The sequence below is a fragment of the Sabethes cyaneus genome, chromosome 2, assembly GCF_943734655.1.
Source record: "Sabethes cyaneus chromosome 2, idSabCyanKW18_F2, whole genome shotgun sequence".
In the NCBI taxonomy this organism is placed as follows: Eukaryota; Metazoa; Arthropoda; class Insecta; order Diptera; family Culicidae; genus Sabethes; species Sabethes cyaneus.
In genome coordinates, this window is record NC_071354.1 from 12,717,319 (window position 1) to 12,743,931 (window position 26,613).

At 39.7% G+C, this 26,613-nt stretch overlaps 1 protein-coding gene across 1 annotated transcript; it reads left to right on the plus strand.

The window, feature by feature from the left end:
- Positions 1–1,600: 1,600 nt before the first annotated feature.
- Positions 1,601–2,251, plus strand: LOC128733891 (serine/arginine-rich splicing factor 4-like). The gene has a single exon (XM_053827744.1). The coding sequence runs from the start codon at positions 1,601–1,603 to the stop codon at positions 2,249–2,251; it is 651 nt and encodes a 216-aa protein (XP_053683719.1).
- Positions 2,252–26,613: the final 24,362 nt, after the last annotated feature.

Below are 26,613 nucleotides of genomic sequence, written 5' to 3' on the forward strand. Positions count from 1 at the left end.
TTTTAAACCACTTGTTTGTTTTCAATAAAACTTGTCACAATGTTTAGCAATAGTAAGAGCTTTCATTTGGTACTAAGATCGTTGAAATTGATTGTGTGGTTCCGAAGAAAATCGTGTCACGTAGTTTTCACATTCTTGCTTATAACTTTTAAACGAATAGTCGGACCACGAAACAGATAGCACAGCAATGTTCTCCACTATAATACCTTTCAAACAAAAGTAATAGCAGGCAAATCGGTTCAGCCATCTCCGAGAAATAGGTGATAGAAAATAAGCAGCGCACACACACACACAGACATTGCTCAATTCGTCGAACCCTATCGATTGGTATATGTGACTCGGCCCTCCGGGCCTTAGATCAACTTCGTGTTTTTCGACCAATTCCTAAACCTTTGTTATATAGTATAACAAAGGTAAAAAGTTGGGCTCTCCTCAGTCTCTATACAATACAAATGCGAGAGAACGGTTGTTTTCATTGTTTTTGCAATCATAAAAGTTATGAGCTTCGATCCAGCTTCGCTTGATATTGCAGAAAAGCTCATTACGTTTCGTTCCATGTCGGTTTTAAACCAGTTCAGTGATTTTGGCTAGAAAGTTTTGAATCTTTTAATAAGGGTCATAAAGCAAGAAACAATTACACAAATTCATTTCAGAATGAAGGATAAGAAATTAAAAACTACGAGCAAAGCAGAAGCGGAAGAAGCAAAGCAAGCATAACAAGAATAAAAACAAGACCACGACCAAGACCACGACCAAGAACAAGAACAAGACCAATATCAAGACCAAGATCAACACCAAGATCATGACCAAGACCATGACCATGACCAAAACCAAGACCAAGACCAAATCCAGAGCCAAGTCCAAGACCAAGACCAAGATCAAGACTAAATCCAGGACCAAGTCCAAGACCAAGATCAATAACAAGACCAAATCCAGAACCAAGACCAAATCCAAGTCCAAGACCAAAACCAAGACCAAGACCAAGATCAAGACCAAGACCAAATCCAAGACCAAGACTAAATTCAGGACCAAGAGCAAAATCAAGACCAAGACCAAATTTAAGACCAAGACCAAGGCCAAAACCAAGACCAAGACCATGACCAAGATCAAGACCGAGAACAAGACCAAGACCAAATCCAAGACCAAGACCAAGTTCAAGACCAAGATCATGACCAAGACGAAGACCAAATCCAAGTCCACGATAAAGATCAAATCCAGGGCCAAGTCCAAGACCAAGATCAAGACCAAGACCAAATCCAAGTCTAAGAACAAGACTAAATCGAGGACCGAGACCAAGACTAAAACCAAGACCAACACCAAATCCAAGTCCAAGACCAAGCCCAGATCCAGGGCCAAGTCCAAGACCAAGGCCAAATTCAGGAACAAGACCAAATCCTAGGCCAAGACCAAGACCAAGATCAAGATCAAGAACAGGACTATGACCAAGACAAAGACCAAACCCAAGTTCAGGACCAAGACCAAAATCAAGACCAAGATCAAATCTAAGACCAAAACCAAAACCAAGATCAAGACTGAGAACAAGACCAAGACCAAATCCCAGACCAAGACCAAGAACAAGACCAAGATCAAGATCAAAACCATGACCAAGACGAAGACCAAATCCAAGTTCAAGACCAAGATCAAATCCAGAGTCAAGTCCAAGACTAAGACCAAGATCAAGAACAAGACCAAATCCAAGGCCAAGACCAAGATCAAGATCAATACCAAGACCAAAGCCAAGACCAAAGCCAAGACCAAAGCCAAGACCAAGACCATGATCAAAACTGAGAACCAGACCAAGACCAAATTCAAGACCAAGACTAAGAACAAGACCAAGATCGAGATCAAGACCATGACCAAGACGAAGACCAAATCCAAGTCCAAGACAAAGATCAAATCCAAAGTCAAGTCCAAGACCAAGATCATGAACAAGACTAAATCTAAGACCAAGACTAAAACCAAGATCAAGATCATGATCAAAACCAACACCAAAACCAAGACCAAGACCAAGATCAAGATCAAGAACAGGACTATGACCAAGACAAAGACCAAACCCAAGTTCAGGACCAAGACCAAAATCAAGACCAAGATCAAATCTAAGACCAAAACCAAAACCATGACCAAGACGAAGACCAAATCCAAGTCCAAGATAAAGATCAAATCCAGGGTCAAGTCCAAGACCAAGACCAAGAGTAAATCCAGGGCCAAGTCTAAGACCAAGACCAATACTGCCGCCTTCGCAATCCACTAACACGCAATCCATTAACACGATTTCGTCCAAAGCGTACGCCAATCTTGGTTTCGTCCGTCAGGTTGCCGCTGATTTTGAAGATATTTATGCCTTGAAAACGCTGTATTGCTCTCTTGCTCGCAGTATTCTGGAGTATGCCGCACCGGTTGGCCACCATATAATATTACTCACGCCAATAAAATTGAAAGCGTTCAACATGCATTCATTCGGTATGCTCTGCGCCGTTTGCCATGGCAGAACTCGCTACGTCTTCCTGCCTATGAAAATCGTTGCCGGTTAATAAGACTCAGTACGCTAGCAGAAAGAAGCGTACTGTCGCGAAGATTATTTATTTTCGACTTACTAACGGGGGCCGTCTATACAGTTACCTCTTTGAGCAGTTAAACATCCACGCGCCTCGTCGTAGCCTGCGAAATTACGCGTTACTTTGGACCCCGACGCATCGAACAACGTATGGCCATAATAACCCGCTTCATGCTTGTTGCAGGCATTTCAATGAAGTAAACCATTTATTTGACTTTAATATTAGCAAAAATAGGTTTAGAAAAGCAATAATTAATTCAGAAAATTAGATCAATATGAGTTATACTAGTCTGTACTGCACTGAAGATTGTAAACAACAATAAATAAATAAATAAATAAATAAATAAATAAATAAATAAATAAATAAATATCAAGAACAAGACCAAATCCAAGGCCAAGACTAAGATCAAGATCAAGATCAAGACCAAGACCAGGACTATGACCAAAGTCCAAGACCAAGACTAAATCCAGGACCAAGACCAACACCAAGACCAAGACCAAGATCAAGACCAAGACCAGGACTATGACCAAGACTAAGAACAATACCAAAATAAAGACCAAGACCATGACCATGACCATGACCAAATCTAAGTCCAAGACAAAGATCAAATCCAGGATCAAGTCCAAGACCTAGACCAAATTCAAGACCAAGACTAAATCCAGGTCCAAGTTCAAGACCAAGACCAGGATCAAGATCAAGACCAAGACCACCCAAGCAACAAAGTGAGTTTTATTATACTCTTATGGTGGCCTTCAAGACCAATTTTGATCTTAAATGCCATCAAAAGAGTATAATAAAACCCAAAATGTTACTTGGGCAGGACTAAGAACAAGACCAAGATTAAATCCAGAACCAAGACCAAAACCAAAACCAAATTCAAGTTCAAGACCAAAACCAAAACCAACACCAACACCAAGATCAAGCTCAAGACCAAGATCAAACCCAAGTCCAAGACCAAATCCAGGACCAAGTCCAAAACCAAGAACAATAACAAGACCAAATTCAGGACCAAGGTCAAGACCAAAACCAAGACCAAGACCAAATTCTTGTCCAAGACCAAAACCAAGACCATGACCAAGATCAAGATCTAGACTAACCCAAATCCAAGTCCAAGACCAAGACTAAATCCAGGACAAAGACCAAAACCAAGACCAAGATCAAAACCAATACCAAGATCAAAACCAAGAACACGGACAAAATCAAGCCCAACAACACGAACAAGACGAACAAGAGCCAAGAGAACCGTGAGAACCAGGAGAACTAGGAGAACCAAAAAAAAACCAATATGACCAGGAGAATCAGGAGAACCATGAGAACCGGGAGAATCAGGTGAACCAGGAGAATGTATGTACTGAACCATAAAATTCGACTTCAAATCCTTAATCGTTATATAACTCAAATTGGCATTTCAGTTGGTGTCCTCAGATTGAAATTTCTCAGATTTCGCAAATTTCAATGAACCGTTCTGAGCAAATCAAGCGGTACACTCAAGTCTTATTTTCGAATTAACGTGGATTTTTTACAATATTTTTCGAATTACCGCGGTTTTCTTTTACGCACCACGTATCCCCCGTGTAAAAAAAACTTGAGTGTGCTAGTAACGCGGTTGTTTATAAACGGATTTCTATTCTCTTTTCACTATTAAACTGAAAATTGATTCCACTTTTTGGAAAAAATACTGATATAAATGAATTTTTAGACTATAAAAAGTTACAAACTGCTTCTGGAGATGGCGAAACTGGTGTAAGTGAAACACTGCTTATCGATTTTGACCGATACGGCAATGAATTTCGGTTCTCTTGTTTCTTGTCTACAAAAGTGGCAATTTCTGGTGCAGTATGCAGTTACCCTAGTTATTTAAAAAATTCAACATACTTCAATTGCAATTAGGGCTGTCGGTATTGGGTGCTTTTGGTGAAAACCGGTATTTCGGTATTGGCGTAGAAAATACCGGTAATACCGGTAAAATACCGGTATTGGCAAATTATTCGAAATCAATAGAAATGTCGATGTTATTCAGTAAATCTTTTTATTTTGAAACTTTAGCTTCATTATTATTGCTTAGCAAAGAAGAATTTAAGCAGATATAATACTCTTAGCGATTTAATTCCCTTACTAGAACGAACTTCCTACCAGCACTTCCTACAATTGAAAAAACTTCCGCTTTCATCGAGGTCTGGCGAACAGCTTTAAGCACATCAGGAATTTTCCTTACATTTCTTCAAATTATTTACCCTTTAATTATTTACGCCTTTAATTATTTACAAAATATCTTGTATTGTAGCTTCCAGCATAATTAGTGCCCCGGTCTCCTACAGCCTCTCAATAACTTTTTCTCCATCCTTAAACCGGAACTCCTGCATAACGTCATCCTCTTCATCATTGTTCACAAATACCTTCTCTTCTCTGTTATCAATCCCACTATTCGAAGATAGTGGGATGCAGATTTCATTTCCTTGTTTAATCAATAAGACTTAAAAAACATTCCAAATTCTTTCCTGGCATATCCTTTGATGGCAAGAATGCTCAAAAAGCGCAAAGATTCCCGTATTCTGACCAGAGCCCGGCATCGTCGAAACAAATAAATAAAGCTAACTTTCCCTTACCTTCCCTTCATACATGAAGCGACTAGTTTCATTTGTTGAACAGAACATTTCAAGATTTCTGCTGAAGCTACTGACTGTGTCAAATGACGACGATTGACAGTCAGGCACGATTTGTCGATGTTGAGTAGATTAATCATAATATCCGTTAAATTGCAAGAAATTTCACTCAAAATCAATTCAGTTGCATTCAAAGTCTAGGCTGACCTTTTTCTGAATATTTGATAGAGAAATATATACAAATGAAACTTTTAAACCGGTCGTCATGATGAAGTGAAAATGGTTTCAATGACGCTGATTGAAGCCAGTTTTGACACGAAGCGGCGCTGCTTCTGTTGAAACTGGAGCTTCATTACTTCATTGTTGAATAACAATTTACTATTGTAAGTGACGCTTCTGGGTCCTCATTTCCTGATCTTGTTTCCTAAATTCATTATTTGTGAGCTTCGAATAATTTGGTGGCTTTTAAATATCAAGTTGTTCAAAAATAAATTGAAACGCGACGTCTGGCTCATACAATGAAACATTTTTACAGCAAAGTTACTCTACTGTGCCTTAAACGGGTTCCAGAGCTATAATCATTTGACTCACAATTTCACTCTCTTCATTGTTAATAGTCGAAAAATCTCGTCAGCATTAACATCAGGTTGTTTTTCTAAGAGTTTTATAATGTTTTATCAAATTTAGTTCTTATTCGAATAAGAAGTTGGAAAAAACAAGCAGATTAGAAAATACCGTAAATACCGGTTTTTTTTGCCTTTCCAAAACCGGTATTTCGGTATCCAAAAATTGGATGGTATTACCGGTTTCGGTACTATCGGTTAGACAGCCCTAATTGCAATCCGTCTCTTTTGCACCAATGCAGTTATCGCTGCTTCCCCTTAACGCATAGTTTTTTTTTATTATTACCAGAGCGAGCTGGAAACGGTAGTGTTAATCAAGATGAAAATATATTTCTATTTTTTTTGTTTTTGTTGGTCATACACCCTTCTATTACCTTTTAGTTATTATAATGAGAATCATTTGATTTGTCGAATGCGAAATTTTGGGTTGTCAACCGAGAAATTTAGCCCATCAATTGGGATCTAAATTTATGCACTAATTTTTGACAACTTGTTTCAACTGCACTTACTCCACATCATATCAATCGATATTAAACATTTTTATACCATTCTTTTCCGGCTTCAAAATGATTGATGTCTAAATCTATATTTCCAAACCCGGTTTTTTTTCGAGATGCATCTTCAACAAATCACATCAAACTGATTACTCTGCGAAGCAAAAGGGGTGGAAAAAACAACGCGGTTTGAAAAATTGCTGTCAGCAAATCCATTCGCTAGAATCTGCAAGAAAAATTATTGCTCTCCTAGATTCGTTCTAGGAGCCGTGATAAACGGTTCAACCGATCCGATTACGACACTCGCAGCTCAAAGGTTGATTAAGGGTCTAGCCCCCGGTTTGGTTTTTACGTGCTTCTTTCGTTCCTTATCGTTGTCGTCGTCGAATGTAGCAGCAGCAGTAGCAGCAGGCGCACGTTTCCGGCGTATCGACGGGTTCTACTACGGCATCAGTAGGTCAAACGAGAATGTATGACTTTCTAAATTTCCTCTTTTCTCGGTTTGGGTTTTCATTTCCCGCGCTCACTCGAAACCGATAGCTTCGTTCGCACTGGGATGTACGTCGAGATTGTACGTAATTTAGATGCAAGAGGTTAAACCCTACGCAATCTTGTTCGTTTGCTCGGTGCTTTCGAGGGTTTCGAGGAAAATGCCGAAAAAACTCGGGATCCCCCCCCCCCCCTCGAATGGGGTTATGAAATGTGATGATGTGCACTCGGTTGTACCGGAGCTGGAGCCGGAGCTAGAGGTGAGGGGCAGCCAGCCACGTGTTACGTCATGGGAAATTTTTAGCACGCTAGGAAGCGCAGTTGTTCAGTACAGCCAGCAGCGTCGGTAGTACGGGGGCGGGAGTGTAAGTTAGCGGGCATGAACCGGAAAGGTTAAAAAAGTCTGTTGAAGAATAGCTGTCATGATTCGTTGGAAGGAATGAAAACTGTGCCAGTTTAGGTTGTATTTTTTACTGGCTGTTAGCTGTTAGCAGTGGTTCGGTTAGACTGAACGGGTTTTGACTTTAAGAAATTGATTTTTCATTTTCTATTTTCAAACTTCCAGCAGATAGAGATTTCAACAGCGACAATAATAAACCCGAAAATGGGTTGATAGAAGTCTTTAACTAGGTAGTCAATTTAAACAATGAATACAAACGAAAGAATGAAATATTCATGAATTACTGACTGTAGACACAGCGAGGGGATGTTTGGTAAAACTTTTCCTAAGATTTTCCGAAAGCGTTTTACTTGGTGTTTACGTAACATCATCAGAAAGTATTTTCAGATGTCTATAAATATTTTTACCGAGCGCGTGTGACGGTGTTTGCAACATAATGGTGGCTTTCCGTTGTTCTAGGATATTTGGTGTTTATGTTTGGCAAGTACTTCATACATACACATTGTCGGTCTTGAAACTGATTCACCGGTTATGTTTGTTTACTGCTTATGACGCATTTTCATGTTAGAAGTAATGCATTGTTAGATGAAATTGGACTTTTTCTTCGCAAATGAAGAAATAAAAGGTAATATGGAATATTTGGTGCCGTTGAGCTTTACAGCTTTCCAGAAAAGTTACTACAAGAATTCAGCGCAACAGGTTGAAAAACAACTGAGTGTCCTTTTTTCTTTTTTATTTACTTGTATATGACTATAATACGCGGTCACGACGTAAACTATTTTGGAAAGGGAGGAACTGTCTGAAGCAAAGAATGACTAATTGGATGAATAGTAAAAATTATATAGATCAAAAATACATCAGGGCAGGTGGGGTTTGCACCCACACTCTCTCGGTTGGTACCCGACTGGTTCACTAACTAAACTACCACCTAAAATTAAAACTAAACGAAAAAACACATCTGGTGTAGGATTTAATTCGAGATTTGCCGTAGCGAACGTCGGCAACGCACTGCTTTGCTTCTATCGTATTGACCGAGTTGATGACACTCTATCTTTTCGGCGGTAGAAACAAAGACCAGTCCGCCAAATAATATCGTCGCATGGGGAAGTGTGTGATGCGTAATCGGGAGTGATCGAAGTGGTAAAATGAAACAAAATTAGGTATTGAACTACCTAATATAGCGGGTGGCGGTAGTTTAGTTAGTAAAACACTCGAATACCAATTGAAAGAACGATTGCTCCGATATATTTAGGGTCTATATCGAAATTGTCCAGTTCATTCAATTAATCATACTTCGCATAAGACACTTTCTCCCTTTCTAAAACTGAGTGTCCTCCTAGGCTTTTGGAATCAATGGAGGTGCTTTATTAATTTTGATTAGAGCCGTCTTTTTCGTTTTTTGAAATCGACGGAAGTGTAATATTCACTATATTTAAAATGGCAAGTTGAGGCAAGTTATACTTTTCATTTTTCAACTTTCGACGTTCTACTTCAACTTTCGACTTATGATTTTAGACTTTTGGTTTTCGACTTTTTACTTTTGATTTTCAGCTTTCAACTTTCGATTTTTTATTTTTTTTCCGGCTTTTAGCTTTTAATTTTCAATTTTCAATTACATATCGACTTAAAATTTTAGACTCTCGGTTTTGGACTTTGACTTTTTACTTTCGATTTTGGACTATCAACTTTCAACATTTGACTTCCGATTGCCGGCTCTCGGCTTACGAATTACTACTTTCTATTTTCGATTCTTTATTTTTGACTTTTGACATTCTATTTCCGATTTTAAGACTTTCGATTTTCAGCTTTCAACTTCCGATTTTCAATTATCGACTCAAGACTTTCGACTTTTCATCCTCCGCTTTCAATATTAGACTTTTGACTTTCTAGTTTTAATTTACGACTTTGCACTTTTGGCTCTCAATTTTCAATTTTCTAATTTTAACTTTGACTTTCTACTTTCGACTTTTGATTTTTGTCTTTCTACTATTGATTTTGAACTTTTAACTTTCGATTTTCGACCCTTGATATTCGATATTCTACTTTCTAGTTTTGATTGCAGACTTTCATTTTTCAATTTTCTACTTTCGAATACGAGTTTTGACTGTCGACTTTTGGCTTTCAATTTTCAATTTTCTAATTTCGACTTTTGAATTTTGGCTTTTGACTTTCTACTATCGATTTTCGACTATCAGCTTTCGATGCTTGACTTTCGATATTCGACTATCTAGTTTAGATTTTCGACTTTCACTTTTCAATTTCTTTACTTTCGAATTCGAATTTAGCTTTCGATTTTCTATATTCGATCTTTTAGTTTCGGGTTTCAACCTTTGGCTTTCAACTTTTGTCTTATAACTTTCAATTCTGAACCTTCGGCTTTTGGCTTTTTACTATTGATTTTTAACTCTCGTCTGCCAACATACGATTTCAAATTTCTTTTGGCTTCCGATTTTCGATTCACGGCTTTCGACATTTGACTTTCTACGTTCGATTTTCGATTTTCATTCTTCGGTTTATGACGTTCGACTTTCTGCATGCGATTTTCGATTATCGTCTTTCGAGTCTCATGGCTTTCGACGTTTGACTATCTACTTTTGACTTTTTGTTTTCTGGTTTTCAAGTTTTGGTTTTCCGTTTTCGACGCTCGAGTCTCTACTAACGATTTTCGACTTTCGACTCTCTACTCTAGATTTTCAACTTTCGGCCTAAGACCTTCAGCTTTCGACTTCCAACTTTAGGTTTTCTTCTTTTGACTCCCTACCTGAAACAAATTTTTTTCTTTTCTTTAATTTCAGGTTTCGTATTGTACTAAGATGCTCCAACTGAAGTTGTTTAACTTTCTTCTTTAGATTTTCGTCTTTCGACTTTCAGTTTTTGCCTTACAAGTGTTGATTTTAAACTTTCGAATTCCGATCGTCAAATTTCGATTTAGATTTTGAATTTCAATTTTCGATTTTTGTCTTTCAATTTTCGTTTTCCGATTTTCGACTCTCGGCTTTCAAATTTCGACTTTCTACTTGCTACTTTCGATTTTTAACTATTCACCCTTATTCTGTGAGGCGAGTGACGTGACTAATTGGAGTCACCGCGAATGAGGTGGCAATTGGCACATAGGTGACTCGCTATGTCATCTAGGTGACACGGTTTGTCACTTAGGTGACAGTACTCAATTCGACTCGCCGTGGCGAGTCAAGGCGAGAGACAATTGTCGTATTGAGTCACGTGGCTCGCAGAATTAGGGTGAATTTAGAATTTTAGGGTTTTAGAATTTTGTCTATCAACTTTCGTTTTTCAACTTTCGATATTCAACTTTCGATTTTCGACTTTTTACTACTGATTTTCAACTGTCGACTGTTTACTTTCGATCTTCGAATTGATACTTACAATTTTTGTCTTTCAACTTTCGACTTTTGTCTCAGGGCTTCTGACGTTCGAATTTCTACGTGCTATTTTTCACTTCCTATTGTCGATTTCAACCTTCGGTTTTCGGTTTTCGACGTTCGTTTTTCTACTTGCCATTTTCGACTTTCATGGCTGTCGGTGTACGACTTTCTGCTTTTGATTTGCGACTTTTGAGTTTCTATTTTCGATTTTTAACCTTCGGATTTCGACGTTCGTCTCTCTACTTGCGATTTTCGACTTTGGGCTCTTTTCGGTTTTCAACTTTTGGTTTTCGGGTCTCGTACGAGTTTCTACTTTCGATTCTCGGCTTTCGACTCTCTAATTTCGATTTGTAACATTCGACAACCGATCTTCAGCTATCGCTTTTCGACTTACGACTTTAGATTTTCATCTTTCGGCTTTCCAATTTTGATTTTTGAATTTTGATTTCGATTTTGAATCGATCGATTTATCGATTGTTGATTTTTGATTTCGATTTTGAAATTTAACTTTCGATTTTTGTATTTCAAATTTCGTCTTCCGATTTTTGACTCTTGCCCTTCGATTTTAGACTATCTATTTTCGATTTTTAACTTTCGGTTTTCGACTTTAAACTTTCGACTTCCGACTTTCTACTTTTTACTTTTAATTGTTGTCTTTAATCTTTCGTCTTCCGACTTTTAATTCTTAGCTTTTTGATTTTTTTTCTATTTTAGATTTTCGACTTTCAGCTTTACTTTACCTTAAGCTCTTGTCTTTCGATTTTTGACTTTCTAATTTCTGCTTTCGATTTCCGATTATTAACTTTCTATTTTCATTTTTCAATTTGGGTTATCGGCTTTCGAAGTTCAAGTTTCTACTTTCGATCTTCTACTTTCCACATTCGGCTTTCGATTGTCAACTTTCAACTTCCAATTTTAAACCTTCGTCTTTCGATGTTCAATCATCGACTTTCGACGTTTGACTTTCGTCAACTTTCGATTTTCAATCTATGTCTTTCATTTGTGGACTCTCGGTTTCGACATTTATACTATCGATTTTCGACTTTGGATTTTCTACTTTCGACTTTCAGCTTTGAACTTCAGACTTTCAACTTTTAATCTTTGCCTGAAAATAAGTTGAAAAGAAATTCTATTCTACTGAGACGCTCCAAAAACTTCAGTTTCGAGCTTTGACTTTTAAAGTTTGACTTTCGATTTTCGAAATTCGACTTTTGATTTTTGTCTTTCAACGTTCGTCTTCCGATTTTCGACTTTTGACCGTCTACAGTTTCCACTTTCTACTCTCTACTTTCGATTTGCTACTTTATATTTTCATTTTTCGACTTTGGGCTTTCGATTTTCGACTTTACTTTAGACTTCTAACTTTCCAATTTCTAATTTTGACTTTTGATTTTAGACTTTCGATTACCAACTTTTGATTTGGAATTTCAACTTTCTACTTTCGACTTTCGTCTTTCAATTTTAGATCGATTTTTGACTTTCCATTTTCTAGTTTTGGTTTTCGGCTTTCAATGTTCGAGTTTCTATTTTCGATTTTCTACTTTCGACTTTCTACTTTCAACTTTTGGGTTTCGACTTTTGAATTTCAATTTACGACCTCCGACTTCTGATTTTCGTCTATTGATTTTCAACTTTTGACTTTCGACATTTGACCTTTGACTTTTGACTTGCGACGGTCAATTTTCGAATTCTAAGTTCAACTTTCGACTTTCGACTTTTGGCTTTCAACTTTGACCGATTTTTGTTTCTCGGTTTTTGACTTTCTACCTTTGATTTTCGACCTTCAATTTTGAACCTACGGCTTGATTTTAGGCTTTCAACTTTCGACTTTATGCTTTCGATATTCGACTTTTGATTTAACTGTTCACTTTTGTCTTTTATTTTTAGTTTTTATCTTTTAACATTTGAGTTTTGAGTTTTAATTTGACTTTTGACTCTTAATTTCTAGATTTTGACTTTTGGGCTTTGACTTTTGTCTTGTGACTTTTTAGTTTTTGACTGGAGAATTTTTGACCTCTGACTTTCAATTTCCGACGTTCGGCTGTCGAAAATCAATTAACAACTTTAAATGCCTTTCTTTCGGTATTGAGATTTTGATTTTGATTTTCTAATTACGAGTTTAGGTTTTCGAATTTATGCTCCACTTATTTCTAATTCCCGTCGTAGTAAGTGAAGCCATCCTAATTTTCATCATTTGTTGGATGGATTTAATGAATACTCCAAAAGTTCTTGTGCTAATTTGACCGAAACACACTTACCTTCTGATCCGTGAACTTTGAAATCACTGAAAAGCGATTATTAAAGCATATTATTGAAATTACGTAACTGACTTTATTTCTTAAATTACGACGAATTTTAAAAAGACGACGTTTTAAAATCCGTCCATAAAAATTTTTCATCGTTCGAACTAAAAATCACAACAATGTTTGCGTGAGTTATTTTCATTTGTTAATGACGGAAATTAAAACGATTAGTCGACATCTTCTTCTTCGTAACACGAAAAAACGTAGGAAATTTGGCAGGTAGGACTTCTTTCATGAAAAAAAAGCATTTAAACAGATCTCAGCTCACTTTGATTGATCGCGTATGATAGACAACAAACTAAAATATTAGGGAATAGGGGGACTGGGGGTATAATGCCCACGTTAAGAAGAATATTATATTATTCATCAATGCGGAATGCATTTCAAGAAACTAGACTATAAACCCTAAAGTAGAACAGTTTTTTACCTAACATGCTCGTCCTGAAGCATAAAAATCAATAAAACACGTTTAAATCGTGAAATTATATAAGGCATTTGAAAATTTGTTTTCAGATTCGTTAGGGGTAAAATGCGCATAGGTGTGTACATAACGAACCACAACAAAGGGTAAAAATGCACCACAACAAATTGGCAAAATGCGCTGTCTGTTTTATTTTAATGCAAACCCGGCACGACTCAGAACAGCGTGAGGACCTACCTACTTGTTAAATCTGTTATTCCGGATCGCGGTTTTGCAATCGCCAGGTCCATCTATGCTGGAGCGGTCGATGCTAACACATCACACAAGGGGTTTTCTTGGTACCTTGCCGGCAACGCGTCTTTCACTGTTTTTCACTACCGCCGCAAGTGGCAGACCGACGGTGGGTTTTTCTTATGTAGCTTCACGACATCTTAACCGGGTTTTTCGGAGCGAATCAAAATTAAAACAACACTTTGCCTGTTACGAACGTTTTGACGTTTGCCTAAAAGTGTATGGGCTACTAGATCGATTAACGTTTGGTTGCACTGCAAGTAAATTCATGCTTCTCACGGCGCATTTTGCCCCGCTAGAATTTGTTTAAAAAAAATCGTTTAAATCACATAAATAATAATTCAATTAAGCAATTTTACGTTGGCTGCTGGATACCGAGACCATTGTTCAAAAGAAGAGCCATTTACAGATACGTAATATTGTTTATTGGTGACGTAATGTCTTACGAAAAAAGTTGCGAAAATTGTAAGAAATAAGCCTGCAAATAATTTTTTTGTTTTTTCATAGGATTTATGTAATTTAGAAAGCTTATATGCTCAACACAAGTTTGTAATGTAAAATAGTAGCGATTGGTACCTTAATTACAGTTTAAAAGTGAGTAATTAGTGAAATATTACAGCGGCGCATTTTGCCCCGACTGGGCATTTTACCACCAGTTACCCTAACTAGTTTTGCATTGTGTGTCATAAAAATGGTGATATTTTTAATAATTTGTGATGGATAGGAAGGGAATAGGCAGTTACGACGAAGCAGCAACATACCCTACTTAGTTAGCTTAGTTGTTCATTTTAAAATACTACTTCCTTGTCTATTGATTATGTAAAGTTGCAATTATGGTTTTGATGAATTATTTAAAGTATTGTTAGTGTCAGAGTTTTCATCATTTTCTTCGTGAGACACATTCATAATGACCACTAACTTTCTAAAGTCTCTGCAACCGGTAAAATTGTTCTACTGTTTTATATGTAGTCTACATTTGTAGTTCTCGAAACTCTCTTTCATGCCACGGTGAAACTCATTTCTCTAATAAACGTGGCAAATTTACCTTAACAAGCTAAAACCATAATCGCACGGAAAAACAATTGAACTTTTTGCGTTAACCTCGCCAGCTACTGCTGGCAGCTCAAACAGCTGGCCAGGTCGCAGCCAGGAAAAGAAATCCATCGAAAAACACGCCTTGCCCCGGTGGGTTTACCGTGCTTTCAAAACGTACCTAGCAAGGGGTTTTTCGGTCCTCCTCTCGGTCTCTTCCTTCGGAACAATAAATACGAAAATGAATCAGTGATAAAAACCTCCGGCGGGATGTCACACTCGGCTGTTTTTCCATGATTTATGCTCTTTCTTCCAAACGACACCAGTCGGTTGGTCGGTCGGTCGGGACGGGCTGGTTCTCCCTCTGTTGGTGATTCCAGCAGGTTACGGTTCTCGGAACCTCGTTGCTCTACCGCAAACATCTTTCGTGGTGGTGGTTTGATCGCATCGTAATCAGTGTACCACCAAGCCACTAACAAGGGGTAGTTGATGCTGTAGGGATCCGTGCGCTCAGCATGCACTTGGCGGTGTGTCCCAGTCCCGGCAAAACGTGTGCTGCCGTTGTGCTGTGCCGTTGGGCAGAAAAACGGTCTCGCTGCTGTTCCAATTTGTAGCGCACTCTTGGCTGTCGTTGTACACGGATGTTGAAAAAAATGACGAAATTCCCGTTCGTCCATATTCGAACTTTTCTAAGCTTCCGTGACACTCGTAGACTTTCGGATAAATTGCGCTTAGAGTTGTTTAACTTCGAACGGTGATAATTGTTAGTTCAAGTTTAGCGTGCACAATACGGTAGCTTCATACGTACGTGTGGACCCTCGTTTTGCGAAGCAAATTTTTCGACCGACTTGGCAGATCTCTTGCTGTTCCGGAGTGCAATCACAGGCCACGTAAAATGGTAGCGTCATCTGGTGGTAGGATGTGACACGGGTAGAGCCCACATGCTTCATTTTGCAGCAGGTTGATCCTTTCCAGCGATTTTGTGCCTGTAATCTGGCAGTCGGTTTTACGGTTGTGGTTTTTTACCGGTTCTACCGACGCGTAGCAACATTTTTTTTTGTCCGGAGAGCAATCATTCAAATTTTTGATCAAAAAATATGAACAAAACACAGTGCTTTAAATTGGGACAGAAGTAGGGACAATGCTGCCTTCCATACAGAAACTGAGCGTTAGTCTAAAGCTTTAAAAAAACATTTCAAAGTGATTTGTACGAGTGTCCGGCACAATCAGCACGAGCTAGTACCAAACAAGATTGAAACAACTGTTCAAGTGAATTCGAAATCGTGATAAAACTAGTTTCCACACAGGGGAAAAGGACGCCAAGCCAACCACTCGAGAAACACCGTCCAAGATAGTTTTCCATCCTTCATGCGATATTTTGCCTCACCGGAATCGGCGGAAGAAACTGCCCCATCGAAGACGGAAGGTAGTGGCATAAAAAATTCAACTTTTTTATCTGCACTTATTTTTTTCCTCTCACTTCGTCCAGTATAACGGACTGGGAGACGGTGAATCTATCCTCTTAAAACCATAATTTGCCGGCACGATACGGTTGTTAGTGGCAGCCAGCAGTGCGGCAGCCTTGGTTCCGCCAGCCTTTCTCGATCCAAGACACAGCACAGCGTTAGCGAGCGGAGCTGGCCGACGGAATCGACGGAAGATTGCATATTTTGTCCTTCACGGTCGCCGGTCGGTGGGAGGAAACGCAGCGCAGCAAAAGTGGCAAATCTTGTAGGAGGACGTGGCAAGTTTTAAATTTATATTTAAATAAGGATACGCTGGCGGAGGAGAGTGCGAACCATCTTGGTACACATTTCTGGCACGGTCGTTTATGACTTGCATTAAGCTCTGTGCTCTGCTGGACAGAAAGATGTCCTTCTCTGATGTTAGAGTACCTACCGAAGCTGGCTGAATATTCAGATTCTGCAAATTCTGTAGAAATATTGAAATTTCAACCAACAAACCACAGCAACACTTCTCGGTGTCCGTAGAGAGTACCGTTTGATCCGGTAACATCAATATAAATTTAAATTTTGATACTTCTACTGGATGGTCGATGGAAGTTCTAGTGTCTGTTATCATCGTTCCAAAGGAACACTACTCCAGTGAAAGAGAATGAATCCCTTTTATTTATTTTTCATCAACAACCTTCTGTATCTTACGTTTCTTCGGTTTTTAATTCGATTAGTTCCATATACGAGATGAGTCATTCGTACGGAACTAATGTATTTTGCATATTAATTGATGTTTTGTTGAGTTTCGCCCACTTCGAATGATTATTTGTTTTCCGGTTTTGGCCAACCGTAACGACCTTAACTAGGTACATCGCTTCGGCAGCTAGCTCAATTATGCTCACGTGATAAGGGATGAAATGGTGAAGTAAAGCCCTACATCTATATTGTTGAGACCCATTGGTTAGAAACTGAGAGTGGTAAAATCGAAGTTTACACTCGGTCAACAACTATTCAAAAGGTTTATGTTCTTAAAAGTGCTGGAAATGATGGATTTTTTACAGCAGATTACGGTACAAGATTGGAAGTTATTGAGTGCTATAAAACCAATTTAAATATACTAGACAATCAGTATTTGCTTATCTCCCCTCACGCACTTCAGTCCATTCCGTATGAATAAATAAATAAATTTTGCATTAATTCTACTATTTAGTAGTGGAACTAAACGAAAATTTTCTCTTTTACTCATAATTGAGATTAGGTATTAGTATAACTAACGCTAAATAATAATTCTGTTTAGTAGGGCTTGATGCTTTCTCAATTTAGTGAGCGCTGACATTTCAGATTGGGAGCAGCTCACTACAGCGTCCGATCCGGAATCCGGTTAAGTAACGCTAAAATAGCAGTTCCATCGCAAGGCTCGGTAGTGTTGCCTTAAATTGGGACAGAATTCACTTTTAGGTATTTTCACTTGATATGTAAGGCAAGTCTTAGTCTTCAGTTTCAAGCAGTCGTGGGGGCTCTCAGTTGAATCTTAGAATTTTTCGTAACCAATTATTTCTACTAAAAGCAAATCTGTTAGAGTTAAACTTTGAGAGCGTACGGCAAATAACAAAGTTGTTAGTAACAGCAAACTGGCAACAATGTTGCTCCGTCGGTAAACTTCGACGGAACAATTTCCACTTGAGCTTAGAAGCAGCAAGTCTCTTCCCTAAGTTTTTCCTGAGTGGTAAATTTGGTAAAGCATTATCCATCCAGCGGCAGAACTGTTTCGAGCATATTATCAATCTACCACTCTGTAACGGTCCTGCTCTCTTTTCTAACCCAATTTAGAGAACTAACCCGGACCTGGAAGAATAAATCCATTGATCAGGAGGGCAAGCCAAAAGTAGCTGGTCAGAAAGTAGAATTATCAACGATAGCATAAAGGAATAAAACACCTTAAGACTGAGCGGCCCACTTTCTCCAAGGGTGCGCGCAGCGAAATTAAAATTAAACAAAAGCCTAATTAAACTGCTGCTTCCACGTGATTTGCTTGAAAATGCCACGGTGGGTTCTAAAGTTAGTCGCAATGGACGCTAAAAAGTTTGATGCTGCGAGAATAGAGGTTTCGGGGTTCGCACTGGTAAGCGGTGAGAGTACAAGCGAAATTGATAAACAAATTTTTCGCCCTCCGTTTCTACGCTTGAGCTTGCGAATGAACTTCTGCAAGAAAATAAAAGGATAAGAAACTCACGCGCGTTACAAACGCGCGTTTGACAGGTGACAAAATGGAAGTTTGCGAATCTTGCATAGTGAACTCACCTAGGGAAATAGAATAGGAGGGGAAATTTCTCTATTTTGATAGGTAGATTAAGAACTGTTCAAAGAAAATATACACGAGTTGTTCTTGACAAGTCCAGCCGGATGGTAGGTACACCGGAAAAAAGGGTTTTTATTTATTCGGGGCCTTTCTCCGAATTTTAGTTTCCAGTTTCCAGGTTCCAGTTGTGTAGCTTTCCAGTAATTTCGAAGAACTGCACAGTTTCACTTGGATCGCCGATAACCGCTGTTTTTAACCGCTCAGTCAGTAGTAGACTGAGGTGAGCTAAACTCTAAGCGGCAAGTGGATTCGATCTATTTTGATTTTGTGAAAGCTTTTGACTGTACCACACAATTTCATTATCGAAAAATGGTTCATGGTTCACCGAATGAATTTACTCATACTTGTCCGAGTGCAAAGCTTTCATTACAGTAAACTCCATGCGCTCCAATATATTGTACATATTGTCTAGTGATACCTCAAGGCAGTATGTTGGACCCTCTCATTTTCATAATTTATATTAATGACCTAGTTGAGCTGCTGGTCGGCACTGTTTTGCCGACGATTTAAATTTTGTTCGTGTGATTGTTTATTTGTACACAAAATACCAACAGGCCTTGTGACCCAAATGGTTGAAAAACGATTTTTCAGTACCTTTTTGGTTGACGTCAAAGTCGAAGCTGAAACGAAAGGGTTAAGATGGCGTTGTAGACCGTTAACCGTGCTAAAGCTACTGTAGTTAGTCCGTCGATGCGGTATGTGATAGAAAGGGTCTATTACGCAAGGTATGAACCCCGTCGTGTATGTCAAGGCTTTCCAGTATAGATGGGTAATCGCTCCTGAGGTCAACAAATCGAAGACAATTATTACTCCATTCACATCACGATGACGTATATGCTGGGGGTCTAGGTCAATGAGTCTACAGCGGTGTTCGTAGCTAGGCAATTGGAAGGGGTTATTCCACGGAAGTCTCCGAAGAGCAAAACGATTCCTTCGTTTCTCCGCTGCACAGTAGTCCAAAAGGGCGAAAAATGGAACTTCATTCATATGTCTTTTGTTTTCATTTTATCATTTATGGTTTTCAGCACATATGTTCGTAAGAATATCCCTCTTAATCTAAAACTGTCAAAAGTCAGTCATCGCTTACTATAATGAAAATAAAAAAATAACTTTTTTGTGTTAGGAAATATAGACATAGTTTCTTTGGCAAAGTTGTAAATATTGTAAAAACAAGCAACTTTGCTGATGAAATAAAATTTCTATCTTTATCGAGTGCTGAACTATACGGCATATTCTTTAAAACTTCTTTAAAAATTGGTTTTTCATACTTAACTTGTCTTAGTAGCATTTTACAAGAATACAATGTTCTAGGCAATTATCGAAGCTCTCAAAATACACGTTTTTACCGTAAATCTCTTGGACATTTACTTGCTGAGTTATCGCATATTCAAGCTTTAAATTTCTATAGTTTCACGAAACCATGCGGTAAAATGGGGCAAGCGGATTCAGAGTATTCACAGTCATTAGCGGAACACTGCAAGCAGCTTGGGTAATTTGGTCGTCCGGGATGATTTCGTCGCAAAAGGTTCTGGCGAATTTATCGGCATCGAGCTGGTAGACATACTGGGGCTCCCAAGCAACCTGTCCATTGAAGATCATAGTTGATGGCAGGCTTGATTCCTTGCGATGATCGGTAACATACTTCCAGAACATTTTTGTTTCACCTTCAGATTGCGCTGGATTCTCTGCAGGTGTCGTCTAAAGCATGATTCGAGTGGTGATTGATGAGAGTAAGCACTAGTGGAGGGTGATGCCTCATTTGCTTAACTAGTGGCGATGAAGCGAGCGAAACCACTGGAGCAACATTCTGTGTGCTGGTGAAGCAGAGATCCAGACAGCAAATGTTCTCGTTGGTCACGTGGTTGATCTGTCGCAAAATAGCAGAACTGTAGCAGTCTAGAAGCCGTAATGCTGCACTGTGCACAGTGGAGTGATCGGGATCCGGATAGAGAAAAGCATTACTGGATGGTTGCCATAAAAGTCCTGCTAGGTTGAAATAACCGATATAATAAGCTCGTCGGTTGCTGTTGCCAAATCGTTCACTGATATTACCGAGCGGGAATGAACTTCGATCAGACCTTCGTCTCGTACTCGATCGGGGGGAATGTAAATTCCACACAGAAACAACCTACAGTTAGTGAACTAGATACACACCCACACCTGCTCAATACGGCTCTATTGATCATTTTCGATCAGTTTTGCTTTCAGTTTCTGATTGACAACGACAAGCACGCCACCTCCCATTAACTTCCGGCTATTTCTGGGCCCAAGGTCGCATCGAAAAACTTCATATTCGGGACCAAACAACTGACATGAAAGAGTTCGAGAGTCGAGCCAGGTTTCGGTTAGTACTTAGTACAATGATATCGTAGCAGCCATCCGATGCAGCCAGGAGGTTCGACTCGTTCACGTCGCAGTTCATCCCTCCAGCGTTTTGGTAGTAGATGAGCACATCGTCATTGGCATCACCGCACGCAAGGTCCTTGACTGCATATTGGACGAACTGAAAATTGGAGTATCAGGTACCGGAAGTTTATTACTTGAGTTGCAATGGTACTCGCCTGAGAATACGGATTAGAACACTCCCGCACCACAACCAACTGCAGGACCGGGACGACTGTGAAGAGCGCAGGCTGCAATTAGCCGGCCTGGGAGGGCCGGGAGTTTCCATAGTGCTGTCCACAGTGCGGCCCGGTTGTAGAGTAGGACGAAGAGGAGGCTCGTTGCGATCAGGATCCACTAATTGTTTGTTGCACGGACTTGTAGACGGAACGAGGCTATTGAGGATAAAGGTCCGTTTCTTCAATTAGAGCATCATCAACGAGCACTATCCGCGCGAGGGTAGACTCGATGATGAGAAGGCGTCATTCTACCCGCAGCTGGAAGCAACGCAAGATAGCTATTTGCCACGAGACATCAATATCGTCATCGGTGATATAAACGCCCAGGTCGGTAAGGAAGAAATTTAGAAACTGTTGAATGAACCCCATAGCCTGCACACCGACACGAATGATAACGGCCAACGTTGCATTAATTGCGCAGTTTCCCTAGGCACCTTTTTTCCACGTAAAGATATTCCCAAAACCATCCGGAGATTACCTGACCAACGTACCGGAAACCACCAGACTGACCTCGTTCTTATAGATGGCCGGTTCTTCTCTAACTCTGATCATCATCTAGTAGCAGTAGGTATATTTGCGTTCAAAACTGTCTACCATATGCCTGATACGACGCAGCCGTCATCCTCGATTGAACATTTAGCAGTTAGATAACCCGCAATATGCTGAGAACTTTGCGCGAATACTGGATGAGGTACTGCCTTCTTTCGAGGAGTAATGTGGGTTCGAGGGTAGAAGCTCGAAGACGGTTGGGAGCAGATCTTACATAAATGTCGGGAGTACAACGTGTCCACGTATCGCATCTTTATTGCCTACAAAGCAGCATACGATACAGTCGATCGAAACCAGCTATGGCAGATAATGCACTGATTAGAACTAAATTGGCCGGAGTGATGTGTTTCGTCCGCATCTCGGGGACACTCTTGAGTTCCTTCAGGACACGGCGAAGGTTGAGATAAGGTGGTGGGTTATTCTGCATGTTTTTCAACATCGCGCTTGTTGGGAGCATCCGACGAGCTGGTAATGAAACAAGAGGCACGATATTCACCAAAGGTAGCCAACTCGCAGGCTTCGCAGATGACTCCGACAACAAAGCCAGAAATTTCGGCGATGGTGGAGGTAGGCTACGCCGGAATGAAAGCGGAGTCTAGGAGCATTCTATCAAAGATAAATGCGACAAAGGCCAACAAACGTCAGGAATGAAAGTGGTAGATGAGTTCGTATATCGTGTCCGAGTAAGAGCTAGCTCACGGAGGATATACGCGCCTTTACCGTGTGCGACCAGAAGGTGCTGCTGACGATATTTGGTGGATTACTAATTGAGTGGTCGAGAAAATAAACTGTTATCTGCTCAGTCAGCGCAGTAAAAACAACTAGTGCGTTGCTGACAGTCGCCCCGGCAAGGGTGTGTTTCTTTTTTTAATTACTCGAAACAAAGAGCAGTCATACAAAAATAATATCGTCGCATAGGAGAATAAAACAAAACTAGGTACTGGAATACCTAATATAACGGTCGGCAATAGGTTAGTGAGTAAAACATTCTGGTACCAACCGAAAGAGCGCACGTGCGAGCCCCACTTGCCATTGCTAAACCCACTTTTTGGTCTATATCGAAATTTTCCAGTTTATCTAATTAATTATTCTTCGCATCAGACACTTCCTGCGTTTCCAAAATAGTTGAATTATGTTCTGAAGACTAGTCTAATTCCATCTCAAATGACATACGTTGGTATAACAAACGTTCGTTTTACCACCAAATGGATTAAATCGGGTTTTTTATCTACGCATGTATTTTTATTTTACCTCTCTTAACCTCCCGTGAGGCACAGTCTGATGCCAAATATTCTTTTTCGCTATAAACCTGATTATCAGCTTATGCAATTACGTATAAATCTGAAAGCAGCGAAACATTCTAAACTTGTTTGCAGCCTGAAAACATGTCACAGTTACTGTAAACTAGCTTACCGGAGACGGAGGCGAAAGGTTTACTCCCGTGATCCCACATGCAGGATTTCCACATTTCCAAGCGACATCAAACGAACAAGAGAGAGAGCGAACGAATTAAGTGGAAATCAGACACGACCTGTTTCCTTCGGGGCATATCAGAGGAAGCACAGCAGAACCAGCTGAATTCATTCCCGGTAAGCAATTAAGCCATTAGTGGATTATTGTAACCGTATGGGTTTTGTAACTCCAGTCTGTCGGTCGGGAGATTGAAACAGAAGCGAAAACATGGAAATATTTCCCCCATTCATAACGTTCTGTTGGATCGACCACTTCAGTTACAACTTTAACTTTTAATTATCCCTCTCAAATGCCTGTATTCACATCAATCAATCGGATTGACGAATACAAATTAGAAGGTTGAGGTTGCCGGAACTCCCGGTGAAGATTTTCATCGTTTCTCGAATAAATTAAAAAACAACAATTCTTCGGAAATACGACGGAACATCTATCAGAGGAAGAGCGGCACTTCGAATCAGATTCGAGAGGGCGACTTCCCATCGCATAATAGCTATCCATCTTTTGTTTCCTTTCAATCATATCGCCCCAGCTTCGTCGTCGCTCGGCCGGCCACTGACTGCTGCAATCCCATCAAACAGTTATGATGAATTACAACCGGAAACAAGTTCCATATCGAAGCTCTCGCGCCGAAGAACAACGGCCAGAGTAATGGCAAACGGAAGTCGAATGATGGTAGAGCGGTGGGATGTGATGAAGCTACTAACCAGACAAATCTTTCATTGCCTCCTGCTTGCCCGCCCATTTTCGCTACTAATGCTTGATGCTGGGAGATAAAACCTTCCGAGTTACGGAAAACGAACATTGCTGTTGTTGTTGTATAGTGTAATGGTATACTTTGACTTGTCTGCTGCTCCAACGTCCGATAAAAACCCGGATCCGAAGCCGAACACCACTGACGGAACCGACGGATACGAAGGATGAAGGACGGAAGGACGGAGGTAAATTTTGAACAGTATTATAGCCAGGATATTGGACTTGTTCAGTTTGCCCGCATCGGAACGGCTGCCGGTGGGTTTCGAGCTATTTTTGATGAATTTCACCAGATCGCAATGGGTTCGGAAGGTTTGAATTTATAGAAGAAGAAGCCCGCAAATTTTGCTGGTCGAAATATTTTTTTGTGGAGTAGACAAACTGAGTTGGTAGATAAATAGTTGGAAAACTATATTTCGGATTTGGGTCGACCAAATCATTTTTTATTCTAGCTTCAAGCAATGGTGTAAATTGTTTTTCACGACTTCTTTTAAGTAAAGATGAAAACTAAATGTCTTTTATTCACACAGTTTCGTGGCAATAAAATAGTAATGATTTTGTTTAATTATATTGATACTACCGCAGTCTTTTATAACGTATTGATAAATTTACGTCTATTAAAGAGAAAATTTAAAGACCTAGGAGGTCTTTCATTTTACTTATTTTTCGCTCAAAAGCAATTTATTTTAAACTTTTTTTTCTCAATTTAATTGAACGCTCACCGTGGGCTTAAGCGTGAAATATTTTCCATTATTCTCCTGCTGTTTTCTTCCGGGCCGGTCTGGAACTGAAAAGCGAGGGCTCGTACAACTTGAAAAGAAATTGAAAAAAAACCACAGCTCTCAGGTTTATCCCTATGGTTCCGATAAAGTTAACTACCACTCGAGCAACGATACTGTTAGCAGCGTACTTCGCAAATTTAAAGCCCCATTCAAGGATTCTTTTCCTGTACTAATCGACCGTCAAGTTGCAATGGCCGCGCTGCCCTGGATGGGAAAGAGCGTTTCTTTTTTTTCGCGATAAACCTAAAGCACTTGAATTAAACGCGTTATTATATGTATGTGCTTCGCCTGGTAGACATTCTCCTTGAAAATTTCACTGAAGAGCTATAGCTAGAGGCTGTGTTCTAGGAAAGGCACAACAGAGGGTGGCAGAGAACGCATGATAAACCGAATGGGCTAATTTAAATTTTACGGCGCTTCGAAGCCTTTAATGGGATGCTGAAATATTCACATCATCGCAATTTTATCTTGTCTAGTGGGGGCGAATGGGAAGAGGTGGAAAATTGTTGCTCGTCCCCCGCCTCAGGGGCGCATGAATATCATCGTGGGAGAATGCAGTAATCCTTTTTTTCCGCAATAACAAATCTGCGAAAGGGGATGACAATTTGGCGTTACCTTGAGGATGTTTAGCGCTGTATTATGCTAATTTGTTGTCCCGAATGGATCGTATAAAAACATTTTGATTCTTATTTTTATTCTAGATTGAAACCAAAGAGTGTGGGAGAGATAATAATGGCGAAATCTATCGTCAGTGATTACAAATTTTTATGATTTATTCAAAGAAGATGGCGATAGCATGGCGTCCACCGTGACTGTAACAGTTACCTAATAAGTTAATTCAATTGCAGATTTAATTGAAGTTGAAATTAAGTAGAGAAATAACTTTTATGGTCGTGCAATAAAACTCCACCTTACGGAGTTGAAATGAATGAACTGTATTCAAGCGAAATGCATCGCATTTTCTGAGTCCATTTCTAGTTCGTCTTAGCAAAACAAAATACCGCCCGTCAGCTAGAATAAACATTAAAACCGTATAACCTGATTGCATATTATAATCCTTAAAATTGGTCTCTGTCGTAGCTCGGTATAACCTAACAATGGAAATCGCGCGAAGGTGAGCCATAAAACGGGTGTGGAAGAATTTTATCTTCCCATCATAAATATTACCCGTCGGTTTTATTTACTGGCAAAAGCAGCCGTGCCATCTCGATTTAGCTTTCGCTTTTAGCACAAAAACAGCACAATTTCTTTAACGTTTCAACTTTTCCCGGTACTTCGAGTTGCCAAAACAACACTCGTTTCGAGACTAAGGCGCTTCTTCAGCTTTGTGGAAGGATAAAGTATGTTTCAATCAAATCGAATTGCAGGTCAGAAAAAGAAGATGTTCGGAGCGGGCACATTATTTCACCCTGCCAAGAATTGCTTAGGGTGGTTGTTTATTTCATGTTTTACCCTTTGATGGTTCTATTTTGAAATTTCCGACAAACGTTATGTTAAACAGTTGTCGATCCCAAGACCTGCCCACCCTACACAAATATAAACATGTGTGGTAGGCACCCAAATAAAAGCAGTTAAAATTATAGCTTATCACTGGGAACAGCGGAACAGCAGTTCCATATTCCGACGTTGGCATTTCATTGCTGCTCACACTACCGTGCAATCCGGAATCACCGATCGAATTGTATGTGTATCTACCCGACGTGGAATTTCATCCATTTCACCCATTTCGCCGCGATTTCGCACAATCTCGGCAGGTTGGTAAACAGATCTGATAAAATGCCGATACTGGAAAGCTTGACTTTGGCCTGAGCAGCGCATCCGCAGCCAGGGCTGCTGGCTGCTGGTGTATTTTCGCAGGGATTGGTTTCCGCCTGATTGCTCGCGAAAATGTAAAATACATTTTGTAGGGTTTTTTAGCAACAATAATAAAACAAGAAAGAGAAACTGTGTATTTTGCCCACCAACGTTCGATTTGTAAAATCGAATTGCTTTGAATCTGTAAATTTGCAATCAAAGTAACTCGAGCATAGG

What these genes read in the sequence shown, in the direction of transcription:
- LOC128733891 (XM_053827744.1), top strand. Translation starts at nt 1,601, where the DNA reads ATGACCAAGACGAAGACCAAATCCAAGTTCAAGACCAAGATCAAATCC.